The following is a 20,660-nucleotide window of genomic DNA, read 5'->3' as shown; positions in this document are numbered from 1 at the left end:
CAGGAAAAATGCAAAAGCCGTTGCTGGAACTGCTGAAGGAATATGACATGGCAATAGGCATTTTCCCTCGTGATGCCACCAACTATGAGTTCAATGAAGAGACGGGAAAGTTGACTGTCTACATACCATCAGTCTGTGAAGTGGGTTATAGAGATTCTTCTGTCCTGCGTTTCTCAACTGTTGTAACTGGATATCTAGAGAAGGGCAAGTTGGCTGATATAGAGGGAATAAAAACCAAAGTGATGATTTGGGTAAAAGTGACTGCTATTACATGTGAAAAATCAAAGCTCCATTTCACTGCTGGTATGAAGAAAACTAGAAGCAGAGATGCTTATGAGGTTCTTAGAGATGGCGTAGGTGTAGATAAGTTCTAAGATGGTTGAGTTGCTATCAATTATTTGGTTGTCGTAGTACATTTTAGAGGTATTTGGACCTTTTTTTAGCTTACTATCTTGATGTTTGGTTATTATAACTTTTGGAATAGTGACGTGTTTAATGATATTTATTTCATGAAAAGTGTTCGAAGTTAAAATGCCTTTTTCCGGTGATGACATCTTCATGACCAATATACTGGTTTCGTGGCAATGGAATATACCATGAACGTTTTGCCTGTCAAAAAGATTAGAACAAGCAAGGTGACCATAGGTAGAATTTTAAGAACTAGGGAAAATTGAAAAAAATAAAAATAATAATACTAGTAATGCACCAGCCGGGAATCGAACCCGGGTCTGTACCGTGGCAGGGTACTATTCTACCACTAGACCACTGGTGCTAGTTGTTTTAGCATCTGCAACATATATTGTTGATTAAAAAAATATAAACTAACCTAAGTATATGATTAAATTTGAAATAAATTTGTACATATTGAAATCTAAATATCAGCCTTACTAATATTCTTTCAATTTGCAATTGAATATGCAATTTCCTTAAATGAACAAATCACTCGATTAATCATTGGGTCGGACATACATAAACATAAAAAGTACAAATACATGTCCTTTATCCAAGGCACTCAAGTTTGATCAATAATTGAGATTTTTCATATGATTTATCGGTATTGAATCAAGAAAAAAGTGAGAGTTTACTTTAGCGACTTAGTGAAATACTTTTTTAACAAGTTTAACTCAATCCGTTGAGAATCAAAAGATTTTCGTTTTTCTAAAAGCATGTTATTGATTAATCTGTGCGTTGAAGACCCCATTGAAGGGTAATTCGTCCCCATATAAATTTCAAACTTGACATGTTTACAATGCAGAATTATATTCAAGCAAGTAATCTCAATTTTGTGGTGTGTACCATGTTCAAACAAAAACTAGAGTCCCACGCAGTGTGAACACGTTACAAAATGCCAAGATTCCTTTTATTTTGACGTCTTCCTTCTGGATATTTCCTTGATATCACAATGTTTTGGATCAGACCACGAGCCTGCCACACGCCCAGTCCAAGTGGACCCATTATCACCCTCCACGTGTCGGATTGTCAACGGCCCAAAATCACTTGCCGACTGCTATATAATCTTTCTACGCCAACGCCTTCAAATTCATCTTCTTGAATCCATTCTTACATTGTATTCTAAGATTTGTTCGAGTTTTCTTTTTCACAATGTTTCTTGAGGCAATTTCTGCTGTTTCGTGTTCGGGTTTAGGAACCTTTTCGAATTCGAATACCATTTTGAGCCCATCATCTTCTAATTTGAATCTTGTTTTGCCAAAAAAGCGTGGAAATGGGTTCGTAGTTTACGCTGAAAAGGCTAGTGTGCCACTAACAGGTGTGGTGTTTCAGCCATTTGAAGAGGTTAAGAAAGGTGATCTCATGGTCCCAATAGCTCCTCAGCTTTCACTTGCCCGCCAGAGGTTTTCGGAAGAGTGTGAGGCTGCAATTAATGAACAAATCAAGTGAGTTTTCAAACCTTCTTCTTCACTTCGTGTTTTTTACAAGGATCTAGTTATTTTGGATCTTCTAGTGATGAACTGAACAAATGGAAAAAAGAGTTCATGTAATCGATCTCAAGTTTATTAGCAACAATGCTTTGCTTGTTGTTGTTGCTTTTTAATAATTTAATCATTTAGATGAGCTGATTCAACTTAGCCCTTGTCTTTCATTCTTTCAAAATTACTTTTTTTAAAAGCTCATTTTCAACCATATTTTGTATGTTTAAACTTAAACTTTACTTATTTTTTAACTACACATTTTTAAAAAATTCACTGGTCAAAACAATGTTTTTCCAAAAGAATCGCCACCAAACAGGTTCATAGTATCAAAGCATACAAATGATCTAGACTCAAATCTCCATACACTCGATTATGAAAATTGTACATATGCCACCTTTCTCATAAAAAAAATGAACCAGATCTTGTTTGAGCTCCATTTTTAGAGAAGACTGCATTTTGGAATAGTGATTTGACAAAGAATGTGTGGTTAAAAAATATGGAAATTTTTTTTGAATTTGCATATAATATTATTTTATTGAAGAACGTGTAGTTGAAAATTAATGTATTTTCAAAATAAGGGCAATCAGGGCTGAATTTGGCTTTGTAAGTGTCAGAATCTTTTCTTTTTCTTGGTTTTCATGTCTGAAAATTCTTGGTACTTTCAAACAATTCCACTCATTCATTTCTCTACACTATTAAAACAAAACTATAACAGAAAAATTATTCACACTTAGATAAACGCTTTATGTTCTTATAATATTTTTTATACATCTTTCTAACAAATAAGTTCATCTATTACTTCTACTAACAAATTGATCTTCTCTTCTCGTTTCAGTGTGGAGTATAATGTGTCGTATGTGTATCACTCCATGTACGCGTACTTTGACAGGGACAATGTTGCTCTTAAAGGCCTTGCCAAGTAACTAAAACAGTCTCTAATGCTTTATTGAATTTCAGTTACTCTCTGTTTTCCCCCCTTTTCCCGTCTTAATCAAATGTGCTATGGTTTATTGTCAGATTCTTTAAGGAGTCCAGTGAAGAGGAAAGAGAACACGCCGAGAAACTAATGCAGTACCAGGTAATCAGTCGAGCAATAAACATCATACAGTTGAAATGAAACACTTCGTGAGAAAGTGAGCTTATTTTCTATTGACTTGGATGCATGTAAATATGATTTTGTATTCGTCTTGATGAATAACAGAACATACGAGGAGGAAGAGTGAAATTACATACCATTACAATGCCCCCGGCAGAGTTTGATCATATTGAGAAGGGTGATGCACTATATGGTAAGTATAGCTTCTTCTTTTTTTCCTCTGCAAGACCATGTTTGGTACATGTTCGAGAGAGCAGGATTAGACATGATTAAGGAACAGATACAGACACGTGACTTAATTTGTCGCGTCCATTCTACTGTACCGCACATGCCATAGATGCAGGGTGTGACTCCCTGCATCAATATTTTTACTGTCTCTCAATGAATTGTATTTTCTTGATTCAGCAATGGAGCTTGCTTTGTCCTTGGAGAAGTTAACTAACGAGAAACTTCTGAACCTACACAGTGTAAGCCCCTCTAACCTCTTTTGACATGTTTGTTACATTTGTACTGGTTCGAAAGCTGACAAATGACAAAGTGACGTCCACTGTTAATGACTTGTTCTCGATGAAACAGGTGGCCGATCAAAACAACGATCCCCAGATGGCAGATTTTATAGAGAGCGAATTTTTGGAAGAGCAGGTAAACTGCACTCTCTGTGTGTGTGTGTGTGTGTGTTCTTGATAAACGAATTAATCTAATAGATTTAACAACATGACAAAATTTAGCTAAGAACTCGATTTGAGTCGATGAAATAAGATTTTTGACTTTCCAGGTTGAAGCGATTAAGAAAATTGCAGAATATGTTACTCAATTAAGGATGGTTGGGAAAGGACACGGTAAGATATATATTCCAAAACATCATCTTCACTAGAGTATATTCTTATTCCACATGCTGAACCTTTTCTTGTATTACTGAATGCAGGAGTATGGCACTTCAACCAGCAGCTCCTTCACAATGGCAACGGTGCAGTATGAAGATGCCTCGTATTGTTTGTTTTCTGTCTCCATGTATCAGTTCTGAGTTGTAATAAGTGTTAGTTCGACTTTCTATTTTCTAGACAATGTTGTAGATTGGATCAAAACCTGAAGCTTTGTAATGTCTGTAAAATAGAAAACCTTGTACTAGAATAATGTTTGATTAATCTTTGTTTAAAGATAATGCTCTATTTACTAATCTTATTCTGTATTTCATAAATACATGACACTGGCAGTGCCTAATCCAAGAGATTTCACGAATAAAACGTGACCAATTAACCATCTATAGTGTGGAGCAACTGTTCTGTATGCCCTTATTTCTACATGTTATAGATACATCAGCAATAGCAGTCGATATTAATTTGCTAGTCGTTACTACAAAACAAAGACGAGACCTATAATTGAAGCTGAAAGAGAGGTAAAAGGATGTACATCAACACTTGCAAATCAATCCACTACATATTTAGTATTTAACAATATTTAACTTCTTTTTCATGGTTAATATTGTCCAGTAGTATCTAATCCTCGTACTGAACATGCCACTAGTGTTCAAATTGTTCAGAAACAAAATCTCCAGCACAAAACTTTCTTTCTGTGTTTTTTGTTGTGGGCATCAATAGGGAATGAAGAGTGTACCATCTCCCACATAACCTGTATATCTGTATATCCTGCACAAGCCTCCATGTCCTTGTAAAGAGTAACCATCCCTTGCCCTTTTCCTGTAAAGAAATGGAAATGATTTTGAGGCTAAACAACTTTTTATTACCACCAAAACAAAGTAGTACCCAATATTTAATTCTTGAATAGACACATCTAGCAATTATATTAACCTTCCAAACATCCTTAAATGGAAGATTAAGCTACAAAAATCCAAACCTACATCCAAAATTCCATTTTTTGATTATTTATGTTCCAAATAGTATCCGAATGCTTGTTTTACTCCTCGTTCTATTAGCAGCTTCCGAGGGGACGTATTCCCACGAGGAAGGAAATCCCTCGGCAAGTTGCCTCCAAGAATGAGTCTTTCTCTTCTTGGTTTCTGAGGAGACATAACCATACACTAATGAAACATAAACACATAATATAAATGGATTTCATTATCGTATAATACGATGGAAATCATTCAAGTTCATCTTACCTTTGGTTTTATGTCTGAAAATTGAAGTAACATTAACAAGCATATCCTTTCTTGTTGGACAAAGAAATAAGTCCCTGAAACTAAAGCACTGCCAAAATTTTCTACTCTCCATTTCCACAAACACCTTCTTTTCATCATAGTCTACATATATTTTCTCATTCACTAAAACCCAACTTTATTAGTTAAAGTTTATGGCACTAAAAAACAAAAACCATCCGACATTGCAGATGGAAACAAGCATCAGGACAAAAAGGCTTCAAAATTCAATAATGTTAAATGAATTCATAAATAATTATGAATGCTCTAGTGGGACTATTCGATTCAGATTTTTTCTCATGATTAAGCTAATATAAAAAGATTAAGCTAGAATATATTAATTTCTTTAAAAGGGCCGGGAAACTAAGGCAACCTAGCACAAAATATATACTACCACCCGTATTGACCACGTTGACCTTACCTCAAAGATCAAACTACGATCCGGGGAGGGGGGGAGGAAGAAGGGAAGTGAGTAATATAAATATTGTTAAGCCTTATATGATCCAACATCTTATACCCTTTATCCTGAATTTGAACTACATTTATGTAATCTTAGGAAAGGTCTAGTGGGACACTACAATTTGATTCAGGGTTTCCTTATGAATAATCAAATATAAAATAAGAACAGGAAGATTTAGATTAATTTGATTAAAAAGGAGTGGAATTTGGAAAAAGTTGTGATAGAGAGAAGAAATAGACATTTTGAGTAGGAAGCAATTGGTTTGGAATTTTGCTTTTCCTACTTATTAGTCTAACCAAAGATTCTCTAGTTTATTGCTCAAGGAAGGTGCAGAAAGGCCCCACGGTCAAACGGTTGGTTGGTTTTTCCTCCAATGTCTTTGTGTTTGAGTGGAGAACTCTTGTCCTCTCTCACCTCACAAGATTAGGCCATCAATAATGTAATGAGTTTGATTAGAAAATTCAGTGACTAATTTGAGTTGTGCTAGTGGAATTGAAGAGTCCACTGTGATCTGGGAAGGAAATGTTATGTGCTATACACGTCATACTTGTTCGAATTACTATCCACGTGGTTTGCACATACAAAAATAGAAGTGGGTTGTCGCTTGATCCATCACCCAACATATGGTCGTTCCATAATGGTGTCAAATATTAGTTAATTCAGCTAAAAATTGTCAGTAAGGACATTGATCCTCAACGACGATGGATTGTAGAATCTTATATTGCTCGGAGAAAGAAAGTTTGGGTACTATAATATAACTATAAGTTTTGAACAAACTCACACGTGGCCAATACTTTTTTTCATGTGGAAGTAAAATAAGGATGAGTTTTATAGATTTACGGCTTTACAACTTTTGATAGGGCTCACTAATTTTATTTTGCCGATTTTATACAATTTCATGATCGGGGTGTTGACAAGAGATACCCATCAATATCCGAAGAACTATAATTACATGAAATTTTTTTATTATAATCCATTAGTAACATATGATAATACTAATACATTACACATGGTAAAAGTAGTAAGTAGAAACCAAGCATGTGCTCTCCAAATCTGTTGATTTAGTCAACTAACTGATTACTTGACATCTCACCAACTTGTCACTGTTGGACCCGAACTTGTTCTTTTTTTATCATTTTTAGGCTGGGCAAAATTTGGCACTACTATTTACTCAACCAAAACATTACACTAACATAGCATTGCCTAAGATTGGGTAAGTGGATTCGCACCAACGGCTTTGATCTAATGTCCATGGTGGGCATCGGTTATAGTACCACCATGGACGTGATAATATCCGGTTTTGCCACGTGGCGATGCCTATCATGGACATTATAATTCATGTCCATCTTGGACATTAGATCATTTTTGTTCGTATCAAACACGCATAAATCTATGACACAGATTATGGTACAAGAAGTTGACACACGTATCCCTCTATTCAAGGACTTGTTCACTTGTGTCAAATTACTTAAAAATCAAAAGTCACGGACAAAAAAGGATACTCAAGTAAAGAAGGATATGGCCTGGTATTCTAAATAGATCGTCCAAGTTTGGAATGATAGTTGTGACAAAAGCTTACATTGATAGCTTCATCCTATAAGATCAAAGAAAATTATATAGTTTCTATGGTTTATGTTGACCTCGTTCTCTATGAGGATGATGCGGACAACAGATACCGGGTCCACTCATATACACATGAGTAAATTCCAACATGTTTTGATTGGAAACTTGGTCGAAGGAGTTTTCTGTATATGAACGTGGGAGATATTCTATGATACGAGACAAAAATGTTCAGATGTCGATGAGATATACGGGAATGATTGTATAATAATAACAAATCACAAACAACTCAAACAAAGCAAAGTACTCATAACTCTATCAAGGCAAGTGTATAATCAGCAAGAGAAAAGACGTTGTGCTTTGTAGGTTAGAGGGAGGCTATTGGGCTATGAGTTAGGTCCCATCGACTACGAGATGGGATGGGGGCTGCTAAAATTCTTCCTGCCATGACCTCCACCAAATTGGTTGAACTTAGGGAAAAATTTAGGACCCTAGACAACATAGAGTTACTAATCCCTGAGGCCCATGAATGCGCTTGTTATCTGAGGCCCGATTGTGTGGCAGTTAGTGAACACATGCTGAAGTCAGGTATGCATCTACCTCTGCACCCATTTTTTAAGGTGGTACTTAGGTCTTTTACGTTGGCTTTGACCCAACTCTTGCCAAATGGATGGAGTCAATTATGGGGGCTTACTTCTTTTGGAAGGAGACCTTGTTGGGGGAGGATATGCGTATGCATGTCTTTCAAACATGTTTCCAACCTTGCATCCTTGGGAAGTGGGAGTCATCTGAAGCTATGCCACTTTGATCACCTCATAGACCGAAGCAAGTACTTCTTAGACTTCGGACTGATGGCCTCAAAGGGTAAGCACCAACCCCACCCCCCACGCCTTTTAAGCAAGGAGTTCCTTTAGATTTTGAAATTGTTTTCACTGTTTGCAAATGATTTTGGGAGGTAGAAGTACCCAACTCCTGACATGGCTTTGATTTTGAATGCCGCCACCACTGTGGGCTCCAGGGCTTTACGACCCTTCTTTGGAGCTGCTGTGCACGTGAAAGAAAAACTTGAGCACCTCGGCAAAGATCATGCTAAAGAAGGCGGCTAAGAAGCGAGGCAGAGGGTTGACAAACGTCTGGAAGGAGTTGATAAGGGCAAGGGAAAGGTGGATGAGCCACAGAAAAAGAGAAAACAGTCCCATAGCAGCTCTTCCTCCAAGAAGTTTGGCATTACTGTTGCCCTAGCTGCTAAGTCCACTGCTCCTCCACCTCCTAAGTTGATGGAGGCTTCAATGAAAGCAGTTAATGTGGAGACGGTATTGCCATGTGGTAACGCCTAATAACTCATGTCTATCGTGTACATTATATCATTTTTGTTGTTATCAAACGCACATCAATCTATGGCACAAACATTATGGTACAAGAAGCTGACACATGTATCCCTCTCTATTCAAGGACTTGTTCACTCGTGTCAAATTGCTTAAAAATCAAAAGTCACGAACAAAGAAGGATATGACCTGATATTCTAAATAGATCATCCAAGTTTGGAATGATATTTGTGACGGAAGCATACATTGATAGCTTCATCCTATAATATAAAAGAAAATTATATGAGCTTCTACGGTTTACAAAGAAAATAAATTGAAGTATACACCTTTTCCAACATATGGTCAGGAAAACTTCACTAATTATTTATCGAGAATGATAACTGAATAATGTAACATTCTTAAATTTTAACATAAACTTACTGAGTTCTCAATTCATCTTGCTAAAATTTCTTCAAAGTTTTCCTTTGTTCTTCAACAGAGGCCACTTTTTTTTTCTTGATCATTAATTTTGTCGATAATTACTGCATTGGTCAAAACAGAAATTGCTAATCGACGATGTTAGCATAAAACCAAGAATAAGGAAATGTGCAACTAAATTGAGCGAATACTTATCTAAGTTCGCTAAGCATATGTTCTCTTTCTTGTTCATCTATCAACTCTTTCTGTAGCAAGTCTAATTCAGCATCAGCAATTCTGCACTAGTAGCTTTCTGCTTTCACGTATCCATTTTCTTCTGATCATCTAAGGTGTGTACAAATTATAAATAGTAAGATAAACAAATGAAGCTACAACATTCTAATCAATGTAGCGTAAATTTTTGTCCAAATTATATATATTACTCAATGGAGCACATTGATACTAATATGGTGTAACGAAAAAGCATTTGTCACAATGTTACGTAAACCAACAAGCCAAAACATAAATCCATATTTGTCATGGAAACCAACGTGCCAAACCATAAACTCAATAATACAAAGCATGTTAGGCTGAGCTTAAAAGCTACTTAAATTTTTTTATTTCAAACCTTTTTGGATATTTCAAAAAAAAAGTATACTAGTTTTTCCATGACATAGTTCAGGTTCGAAATATGTAACTTAGCTATTTTCAGTGTTTACTTACTGAAATATTATTTTCCTTTTAAACTTACTCATTTTCTTTTATGTAAACTTATAAGTAATTTTTAAGCTTTGTGAGAACGCACATAAATCAATAAGCCAACACGTGAACTAAATATTCTGAAAGCAATTCTAATGGCAGTAAGCATACAGAAAGAACAAATCAATTGAGTAGCTTCATACCAGCATAGAAGAGAATAACATTTGATGCAAAAGCAAAGGACTTACTCTAATAACAAAATTATACATTTAACTCCAGCTTTGGAACAGGCAGTGGCTATATCAGTTTTCATTCGGCAAAGACAGAAAATTAACACTGCAATATCCTATCAAATGTCCTAATATCTCCCATATAACAAAAACATCCACAGCATCGGGTAAATAAATGTATCAAGTATTCCCAATTTAATAAACTACAACAACAAATAAATACTTAAAAAGTTAACTTAATTAAAAGTAGTCCCTAAACTTTTTATAGATGCGACTTATATTGTTAATACGTATCTAGTTCATTCAAAATAAGTGACTTCCTAACTCAGTTACTTAGAAACCATCTTTCAGAAATGTTCCTGTGCTTATTAAGAATGATTAAAATCCACCTTAATTTCAGTGGTGTATCGTATTACATTATATAGAGCTTTACAAGATAGTATAAATGGAATACAAATCAATAATTTACAATGAAATGGAAACCGTGTAAATTAGCCTCCTTCAATTACGTGATTGGCATTGGCATGCTATGGGAAGATTGTGATTGAGGAGTAATATCCTCAATCACAGTATTATTTCCAATACCCCCCCGCAAGCTCAACGTCGGATTTGATCGGACATGGAGCTTGGAACGAAAGAGCTCAAATAGAGGTCGAGGAGCACTCTTGGTAAAGATATCAGCAACTTGTAGATGAGATGGGACATATTGTGTACGAAGTTTTCTCGCGACAACAAGCTCACGAAGAAAGTGGTAGTCCAATTCAACATGCTTGGCCCGCTTGTGTGAAATCGGATTGGAGCTTAAAAAAATGGCACTTTTGTTGTCACATAAAAGAGTGGGCTGCTGAGGCATGGATACCTTGAGATCATGCAGGAGATGTGTGAGCCAGATGAGCTCAGCGGCAGTGGAGACAAGGGCACGATACTCAGATTCACGGCTGGAACAAGAGACAGTCGGCTGTTTCTTGGCACTCCAAGAAACTAAATTGTCGCCAAGATAGATAGAATAACCAGAGGTCGAACGACGAGTATCCGGGCAGCCGGCCCAATCAACATCAGAATAGGCTACAAGAGCACCAGGAGAAGTGGAAGGACGAAAATGTAGGCCATAGTGAATGGTGCCTTTAACATAGCAGATGATGCATTTAACAGCCAGAAAGTGATCATCAGTGGGAGCGTGTAAGAATTGACTGACAGAGTTGATAGCATGAGCAATGTCGGGCCTTGTGATAGTCAAGTACTGTAGTGCACCGACGAGGGATCTATAGAGAGTAGGGTCTAAAAACAGAGAACCATCAGCAGAAAGATGTTGAGAAACAACCATGGGCGTGTGAACATGTTTACTGTTAAGTAATTGAGTTCGAGTAAAAATGTCTCGTGCATATTTGAGCTGACTGATGAAGAGACCATCAGAAGTTGGAGTGGCTTCAAGACCAAGAAAATAGCTGAGAGAGCCTAAGTCTTTAGTGGCAAACTCAGAGTTAAGTGTACGAGTGAAGCGGGCAAGAAGTGAAGAATTGTTGCCTGTAATAATGATCTCATCAACACAAAGAAGTAAATAGATAATATCGGACTTCTGATGAAAGACAAATAGAGACGTGTCCGCACGGCTGCAAGAAAATCCAAGGCGAATAATAAAGGAGCTGAAGCGCTGAAACCAAGCACGAGGGGCTTGTTTGAGACCATAAAGAGCTTTCTTCAACTGGTAAACATGGTCTGGAAAGCGAGGATCAATATATCCTGGAGGCTGTTCCATATAAACTTGATTAGTAAGAGTACCATTGAGGAATGCATTTTTGACATCAAGTTGATGAAGGGGCCATTTTTGTGTAATAGCGAGAGAGAGTACAACCCGAACAGTAGTAGCCTTGATTACGGGACTAAAAGTATCAGTATAGTTAAGGCCAGGGACCTGTGTATAACCTTTGGCAACAAGGCGGGCTTTAAGGCGCTCAACAGATCCATCAGGTAAGTATTTGGTTCGGAATATCCATTTGGAGCCCACAATGTTGGTGTTGGCAGGGCGAGGTACCAAAACCCAGGTGCGATTATTCTGTAATGCATGAATTTCTTCATCTATGGCAGCAAGCCAAGCAGGATTTTTAACAGCAGATTTGAAACCTTTAGGCTCAGTCGATACAAAAAGAGCAGAAAGAAGACCAGAAGAGCCTAAGAAACTAAGATTGGTTGGATATCGAATCTTGAAAATGCCAGCTTTAGCTCTTGTAAGCATAGGATGAGTGGCCAACGGGACCACTGCAGTAGGTGTGGGATCTGCACCAGGTTCAAGAGGAGATGAACTTGGAACCGAGGTCTATAAAGAGGCACCTGCAAGAGAATGAGGATCCTGCAAAGACTCAATCACTAGATCAGTACACATAATACATGGATTAGAACTGAATTGTGTGAGTTGTGAAGAACGAGTGTCAGGGAGTGGGGGAGGTGGATCTGCATGGGTGAGGCTAGGTTCCAGAAAATTGGAAAAGTTAAGGGAGGATATAGGTTGAGTTTGAGAGGTAGCAATGCAAAGAAAATGAGTTTCATCAAATTGAGCATGGCGAGTAATATAGAGCTTAGAGGTGGAAGGCTCGAGGCAACGAAACCCTTTGTGAGAGGGACTGTAACCTAAGAAAATACATGGGATGCTGCGAGGAGAAAATTTGTTAGGCATATAATCTCGTAAGCAAGGATACACATGACAACCAAAAGGGTGAAAGTTTTCATAGTTCGGAGGGTTACCATACAAAATCTCAAAAGGTGATTTACCTCCAAGGAGTAGTGTAGGCAAGCGGTTGATGATGTAAGCTACAGTGCTGAACGCATCAACCCAAAAGCGAGGAGAAATGTGGGAGTGAAAAAGGAGTGCTAATCCCATCTCAGTTACATGGCGATGTTTTCTTTCAGCACGACCATTTTGGGCGGGTGTGTATGGACATGAGAGCTAATGGTGAATGCCACTAGAGCGGAGATGATCTTGGAAGAAATTACTTGTAAATTCACCGTCGCCGTCACTTTGGAAAATTTTAATTCAAGTGGAGTATTGATTTTCCACAAATTTTTGAAATTGAATAAAAACATTATAAAAGTCAGATTTCAATTTTAAAGGATAGAGCCACGTGAAACGAGAATAGTCATCGATAAAAATGACATAATAGACAAATCCTAAATTAGATTTGACTGGAGATGGACCCCAAATGTCGCAATGGATAAGATCAAGTGTTTTCAATGACCTATGTTCATTTCGAGAATAAGGCAAGCGATGACTTTTAGCAATTTGACCTGTGCCACATAAAGTTGGAGAAGGCAACAAAGATGTAAGATAAAGCTGGCATTTTTTATTCAATAGAAAAATAACAGAATGATTGACATGTCCAAGTCGTGCATGTCATAAATCATAGGACGCACGAAGCGATTTATTTTTAAGAATAGAAATAAAAGTAGAATGACTTCGCTCAAACACATATAAGCCTCCATCACGCTTGCCGAATGCCACCACCTTCCTGTTTTGCGATTCTGTACAGTGAATATGTTATTAGTAAAGGTAACGGATAAAGGAAAATCTGATGTTAATTTACTGATGGAAAGTAAATTCTTGGTAAGGCGAGGTACCGCTAGGACATCAAGAAGATGTAGATTTGGGGTAGGGGAAATTTGACTAGTATGGGTAATGGGTAGTGAGGCACCATTCCTAACAACCACACAATCCTTACCCATGTAATTTGTGGCCTGATCCAATTTAGAGTGATCCATGGTCATATGGCCTGAAGCCCCTGTATCCAAATACCAGTCAGAGTCCACATCTTCATTTAGAGAACAAGATCTCGTGAAGGCTTCAGCAAGGTGAGCTGGTGTCTCATTCCGATCATAGCGTTGAAGGCACCGATCGGTAAAGTGGCCATCCATCCTGCAAATCTGGCATCTTGGTGGACGACGCCATTGGCTGTAGTTGGAGTGTCCTTGTCCACGACTAGATGAACTGCAACCACGCCCACCGAAGCGACCCTGATGACTACGAGAAGAGCCACCACGATGGGTGGAATTTTTTGTGACAGTAAAGGCTGTCGCTGCTGGAGAAGATGAGTCAAGGGATTTCTGAAAAATTTCAAAACTTTCGGCCTTTGAGACTAAATCTGCAAATGAGGGCAGAGAAGTTTGGGCCATTTGTGCTGTGGAGAAACTAGAGAAATCAGTACCGAACCCGCGGAGAAACCAGTGCACCTTGTCAGTACCATCAACTGGACAACCAATTGCATGTAGTTGATCACAAATTGCTTTGAAGGAACGTGCATACTCAACAACCGATCTATTGCCGCGTTTCATTAATTGCAAGTCATTCTTAAGGCGTAGTTCTCAAGCTTTAGAACAATGGCTAAATGCATTTTCTAGTGCCAGCCACACGTCTCGTGCGGTGGAGAAGCCAACTACCTCAGCCATGGCTTCCTCTGTGAGGGAGGAAAGTAACAAACTGAGGAGACGCTGATCAATATTGTGTTGGAAATAATACTGTGATTAAAGATATTACTCCTCAATCACAATCTTCCCATAGCATGCCAATGCCAATCACGTAATTGAAGGAGGCTAATTTACACGGTTTCCATTTCATTTACACGATTTCCATGCTAGGTATTTGTCGCTTGGCATGAGAGAAGTGGTAGCGTCAAGTTTTGGGGGCTGCACAAGGGTGCCATCAACATGTCCTAATAATTCTTGACTTTCAAGAAGAGGGAGGAGTTGGGCTTTCCAGAGAAGATAATTTGAGGAGGAAAGTTTAGTGGTGATCATGTGGATTAAGGTATTGAAAGGAAGAAGGGTGGCAGAAGTTTCAGAAGCCATGAAAGGAAGAAGAAGAAGAACAGGATATGTGGTATGTATGTTAAACCATTTGGCTCTGATACCATAAGAATGATTAAAATCCACCTTAATTTCAGTGGTGTATCGTATTGCATTATATAGAGCTTTACAAGGTAGTATAAATGGAATACAAATCAATAATTTACAATGAAATGGAAACCGTGTAAATTAACCTCCTTCAATTACATGATTGGCATTGACATGCTATGGAAAGATTGTGATTGAGGAGTAATATCCTCAATCACAGTATTATTTCCAACACTTATAACTCTTGTACTATTGATGATTAAGTAATCATTATGTCTAACCTAGTTGATCCAATGGTTAATCAGGAAATGTCATTTAAACAATGTTTTCTTACAACATTGTTGATAATGTTGGTAGGTTGCAAAAAAGTGTTGGATGGAAGAGAAATTGTTTTTAAAACTGTTGAATGACAACGCGTCACAGATTCCGTCTCAAGGAATTGAATAGGACGTGGCAGTGCCTGTTGTGTTTAGCACACAATAAAGCAGGGACGGATTTTGGGGGGAGGGGGGGGGGTCTCGGGTCCAACAAATTTTTTTTAAAGGTTTTTTTTTATTTTTTTTGGTAAAAAATCAATTTTTTACGTGTAAATTTTTTTTTCCACGTAGTAGTCCAGTTTGAAATTTTATAGCCCGATTTTGGATCCAATCCTGAATCCATCCCTGCTTATTATAATTAGTTGACTCAAAATTACACTGAACAAAGCTCAACTAATTGACTTAAAAACGAAATTTGGCTTAAAAGTTTTACGAGATAATTCATTTATTAGTGGTTGTTTAGAAATAAAAATTTGGGATTTAGTGTAATTACTTTCTTGAAAGCCAAACTAAGGTCAGAAATTATTGTAATGGGCTACTCGAGTTAATTTTTATCTTTCCTTTAGACGCATACAATAATTTGTTCAACGTTATTAGAATTCAACAACGTAATACAATAATTACTAGAAGTGAGCTTAGTGTTCGTTAGTCTTGTTTTCTCATCTGAAGCCTTGTGTACTACAAGGTCAGTTTTTAACTAAGTTAGTAAAGAGCGTACATCGAATAGTTATGGAATTCTGAATGCGATTCAATATCAACGTTCAAATACAAAACCTACTGAATTTTATTTTTTTTCCCCCTAAATATACAGATTTAGTAGAATTTGTTTACGGGAGGTCACCCCACTTACGTATACGATGACAACCTAACTTCAATATGATCGCTCAGGTTATATTTTTTATTTCAAACCAATTTGTAATAATTCATAAATAACTTGTTTGTTAAGTTGAATTAGAGACGTGGAACATCACTTGAATGTGAGGGCAGGCCTCTTTTGTACGAGGGTTGTCACCAAACAATGCTTAATTGGATTATCAAACTTGATCAAGAATGATAAAGCGTTTGATCACGTCTCTCCTACTAACTATTACTGTAGAAAAAATCGTCGCATCTCTCAAAATCAAGTTGATATCATAGTTGAAGGTTTCGCGTTCGATTTTTCCAAGGAGAGGAGAATGATGTCGAGAATCATTTAAACATTAGGGTATGCCTATTTCTTGGGTCTAATCTTAGGTGATAAATCGTCCCCTGGTTTTGAAGAATAAGATCACTCTCCAATTCAAGAGAAAAATGGTCTGACTGGGAATAAGTTTTCCTCCCCGATTTTGATTTGCTTCAATCATTTAATCATCGCATGCATTCAGTCAATTCATGGTAAAAGCTTGACGATACATAGAACACAATTTTATTTTATAATATAATTATTACCTTCGAATTACCCATATTACTTTTCTAGTAGTAAGGTCATTTCAAACTTTTTCTAGGAACAAGAATCAGTAAATTAGGTGTTTATTTCGAAAAGGACAAAAACGATAAATTATTTTTGACAGGTAATTACTGTCTTGACCACAGGGAAATTTGACAAGTATTTCTTTTACCATCTCTAGAAGCTAGGAATTGCCACCTTTGACTCCTAATGTTGCATCAGATATTGAAGACTACACATTTCCCAATTACACTGGGGAAGATGACGAATAAAAATTAATTATAGTGCTCAAATATCACTGTTATAAATTATTAGCAATGGCTTAAAAGATTTCTATAGTTTTCATTTTTTTCCTTTTATATCACTATATATTTCGTATCTAGTGAAGACATGCAATAAAAGAATCAATGGCTCTTTAAGAACATCAGCACAATAAAGAATTTACAAATTTAATCAATAATTAAATAATTTATTGACTGAGAATATTTAACTGGTGTGTATTATACGTAAAATATCGAAAATGCAATTTAGAAAATTTCGTAACGAATTGATGGTGAAAGAATAAAAATAAATGAAGAATAAATTTCATTCTCTATTCTGTATTTGGATGTTATGCACGCATGCATGTATATATGTATATATGTATGTATGTATGAATATAAGATGTAAGCATGATGAACTGGTGATGCGTGTAGATAACATATTATATAAATATATGCATAAAAAAAGACAGACAGACATACTCATTCTTTGATGATGTAGATCCGCATTAATAGCAGCAAATATTCTAATACTATTAAATTTACAAATTTTATTCATTTTTTTTATTACGAATATTATGAGATTCATCAATTTTTATATATCACTCATTCATGCAGATTTTACTAAAATGAAGAAAGTTTTGTAATAATCTCAAGACTGAAATATTTAGATTGGACGCTTTTATATAACTTAGATTAACTGCAAAACTAGGTTGTGAACAACTTAATCAATTATTAATATGTTACTTTCATTGTGTTTTTCTATGTTTTCGGATAGTAGGTCACCAACTTGGAAATATAAATGTGAAACGGTTCATTTCAAGACAAAAATCTTATAATTTTTTTTTTCTTTTTCACGTCTTCTAATTAAGGACCATTGTAATTTAATCCTATGGATTTATTAGCCTCCCACAATTTCGTCATTTTTTTTTTCATATGATTATCAATTCAAGTCCCTTTGAAATCAATACTCGTATGTTTGATCCATAGAATAGACATTATACTGAATAAGATTTTAAACTTTCGTTATTTTATAATGTTGTCCATGATCTTTTCCAATCCAAAAAACCCATGCTTTATGGAAATTGATTATGTAACAAATATGCCAAAAGAATATAATATGTAAAATTTGGAAAGTGGAAGATGTGCCCTTTTTTCCTTTCTTGAAAACATATATATATATATATATATATATATATATATATATATAACAGTACCTATGGTATAAGATTAAACTAATCTCACTTGTTCACTTATGGCTCTGATACCATAAAAGACCCAGGGGATAGGAGATGAAATAGAAGAACAGAAATTTATGAAAATAGATGTTTTTATTGATAATTGAAGAAGATTTAAATATTACAATGATAATTGAAAGATATTTGAGAGAACAAATTACAAAGAGGAGTAAAACTTCTTCTTGCTAAATTCGCTCTGCCTTGAAATGAAATCTTGAACTCTTTTTATAATGAAGTCCAGACTTGAAATTTCTTTCATTTGAGAGAAAGAATCTTGAAAAGAGAAGTGGACGACATTATAATGGAGCATCTTGAAAAGCATCATCAACTTTAGTCAAAAAGTTTCCAATTTTTGACTTCCTTTAATAAAGATAATCTTTTTCTTTATTAAAGTAGATATTGATGTCTGACACAAAGTTGATGGGAATCTTGACAAATGTGGCACCACCGATTTTGAATTGGACAGAGGTTGAGGAGAATTTCTCTTGCTTGATAGACCCTTGAATGTCTCAATTCATCAAGAAAACTGGATCCATATAGTCATTTTGAAGTTTTCTTTGAAGCTTTCTTTTGAGCTTTTGCAGCTTTCTCTTGAGCAAGAAACTCGGCATAGTCATCACCTAGATCAACTAAGTCATCACCATTATCAGTCTTTTGAGAATATTGAGATTCTTCTTCTTGGTCGGATTCATTTGTTTTTGAAGATCCTTGCTTGGAGATTTGATCATAAATTTCCAATAATTCTTTAAGATCTTTTCATTTTGATAACATTGCAATGATTCTTTGTTTTTCAGTCAAAAAATCAGCTTGATCTTCTTGTTCTTTCTTTGAAAATTTAGGTACACCCAAATTTCTTTGTTCTTGTATCCATGATTGAACTGCTTTTGGACAACAATTTGTTTCTTTGAACTTTGCCCACCATTTGATCTTGAATCTTCTTGTAATTTTGTGGGTTGAGAACAAATCTTGAAGATTTTCATAATGGAAAAAATCCCAGCAGAAAATCTATGAAACTTTCATATTGAAAGCAAATTGAAACAAAAGATTTTCTTGAGGCTTGAGAAAAGGTTTTGCCTCTCTTTTGAAGTATTCATATCCTTGAATAACTAGACTGGGCAAAATTTGTTCTTCAAGTCCATGATACTGAAACCAAATTTGAAACCAACTCGGGAAATGAGGGTTACAATTTTGATTAAAATTGATAAACCAAGAATGGGTAACTGGTCTAAAGAGAAGAGCCTTGTATCAAGCATTCTGGTAATCGAAATAGTTGAAAGTGTCTTGACAAGTAAAGAATGTTTTTGAAAGATTTAATCTCTTTTCTTCCCAAGGATTCTGTCCCCAGTCTTCATAAGACAGAACTCTAAGAATTGAAATTTTTGAAAACATAATATTTGATTTGTCTCTTGGTTTAGGAGTATGAAAGATTAATGCAGAACCAGTCAAAGAAAGAATGGTTTCGTAATAATCTCTAGTTTTTTGGATATTTGAAGGCATGAACCAAAAGTTTTCTGGAAGGATTGAGTCAAGGCAATCATCAAGACCACCATATCGATTGATCCAAGAACTTTTCATTGTAAGAACACAATCGGAAAGATTCTTAGTAAAATATTTGAAAGAATTTGGAGGGTTAATTTGAGGAAGTTTGCCAGAACTTTGAACAGCTTTTTTGAAATTTGAAGGGGTTGAGGATTTAGCTTTTTGCTTTTGATCAGGTTTTTTGATAAAGGTTGAAAGAGTATTTGAGGAAGATGAAGCTTCCTTTTGATCCTTTGGGGGATCTTCGAAGAAAGGAATTGAACTTTTCTTCTTTCTTGAGGTTTTAGTCTCTTGAGAATATTGAGAATCCTCTTCTTCTTCAACTTTCTTTGCCCAACTCATTTTTCTCACTCTTTTGAATAAACTCTCTTGTGAGGAAATCTGCCAAAAAGTTTGATTTTCCTTGAATAAATAGAATTTCGAAATCAAAACAGGACAAAATTGCCTGCCACCTTGCAAAAATTTGTTTGGAAACAAGATTTTTTACATCTTTTTGTAAAACATCTTTTGAAGCTTTGCAATCAGTTTTCAAAATAAATTTTTTATTGATCAAATTATCTTGAAATTTGGAAATACAAAGGACTATTGAAAGAATCTCTTTTTTGATAGTTGAATAGTTGATTTGAGGTCCAGACCAGACTCCACTATGAAATCTGACTAACTGTTCTTTTGACGATTCTAGGGGTAATTGCTTTAACACACCACCGAATCCTATATTTGAGGCGTCTGTTTCGACGATAATTGAGGCTGTAGGGTCAAGAATTGAAAGACAAGGAATATTTTTGACCAACTTTTTCACCTTTTGAACCGCATGCGTACACTCGTGACTCCATGGGTCAGGGTTATTTTGTAATCTTTTGAATAATGGGGCACAGATTTGTCGGATATCTTTGACAAAATCAGCCACATAATTGACACAACCTAAAAAACGTTGCAAACTTGTTTTTTCTTTAATTTCATCTGAAAATTTGTCAGTGAAATCAAGATTTCTTTGAATTGGAATAATTGAAGAATTTTGAATATTATGACCAAGAAAACGAATTTTTGTTTGAAATAAAACAATCTTTTTAGCAGAAACTGCTAAACCATTTTTCTTGATAACATGTATGAATGTATGAATATGCTTAAAATGTTGTTCAATAGATTTTGAATA

The 20,660-nt window shown here is 35.8% G+C and overlaps 2 protein-coding genes and 1 non-coding gene across 3 annotated transcripts; 2 read left to right on the top strand and 1 right to left on the bottom strand.

Moving 5' to 3' along the window:
- The first annotated feature begins 6 nt into the window (after nucleotides 1-6).
- Nucleotides 7-532, top strand: LOC111403264 (uncharacterized protein At5g01610-like). The gene has a single exon (XM_023031695.1). It carries the CDS (start codon nucleotides 9-11, stop codon nucleotides 372-374), a length of 366 nt encoding a protein of 121 aa, XP_022887463.1. The 5' UTR covers nucleotides 7-8; the 3' UTR covers nucleotides 375-532.
- Nucleotides 533-701: 169 nt separating this feature from the next.
- Nucleotides 702-772, bottom strand: TRNAG-GCC. Its single transcript has one exon. It is a non-coding gene; the product is annotated as a tRNA-Gly (tRNA).
- A 721-nt stretch (nucleotides 773-1,493) lies between these two features.
- Nucleotides 1,494-4,209, top strand: LOC111403263 (ferritin-3, chloroplastic-like). The gene is made up of 8 exons (XM_023031694.1): nucleotides 1,494-1,895; nucleotides 2,767-2,850; nucleotides 2,949-3,009; nucleotides 3,133-3,220; nucleotides 3,433-3,494; nucleotides 3,604-3,669; nucleotides 3,803-3,866; nucleotides 3,953-4,209. Exons 1-8 carry the CDS (start codon nucleotides 1,603-1,605, stop codon nucleotides 4,003-4,005), a joined length of 771 nt encoding a protein of 256 aa, XP_022887462.1. The 5' UTR covers nucleotides 1,494-1,602; the 3' UTR covers nucleotides 4,006-4,209.
- The last annotated feature ends 16,451 nt before the right edge of the window (nucleotides 4,210-20,660 follow it).

Source organism: Olea europaea, chromosome 11 (genome assembly GCF_002742605.1).
Source record: "Olea europaea var. sylvestris chromosome 11, O_europaea_v1, whole genome shotgun sequence".
NCBI classification, from domain to species: domain Eukaryota; kingdom Viridiplantae; phylum Streptophyta; class Magnoliopsida; order Lamiales; family Oleaceae; genus Olea; species Olea europaea.
The sequence above is the reverse complement of the archived record's forward strand: the minus strand, read 5'-3'. Positions and strand labels throughout refer to the sequence as shown.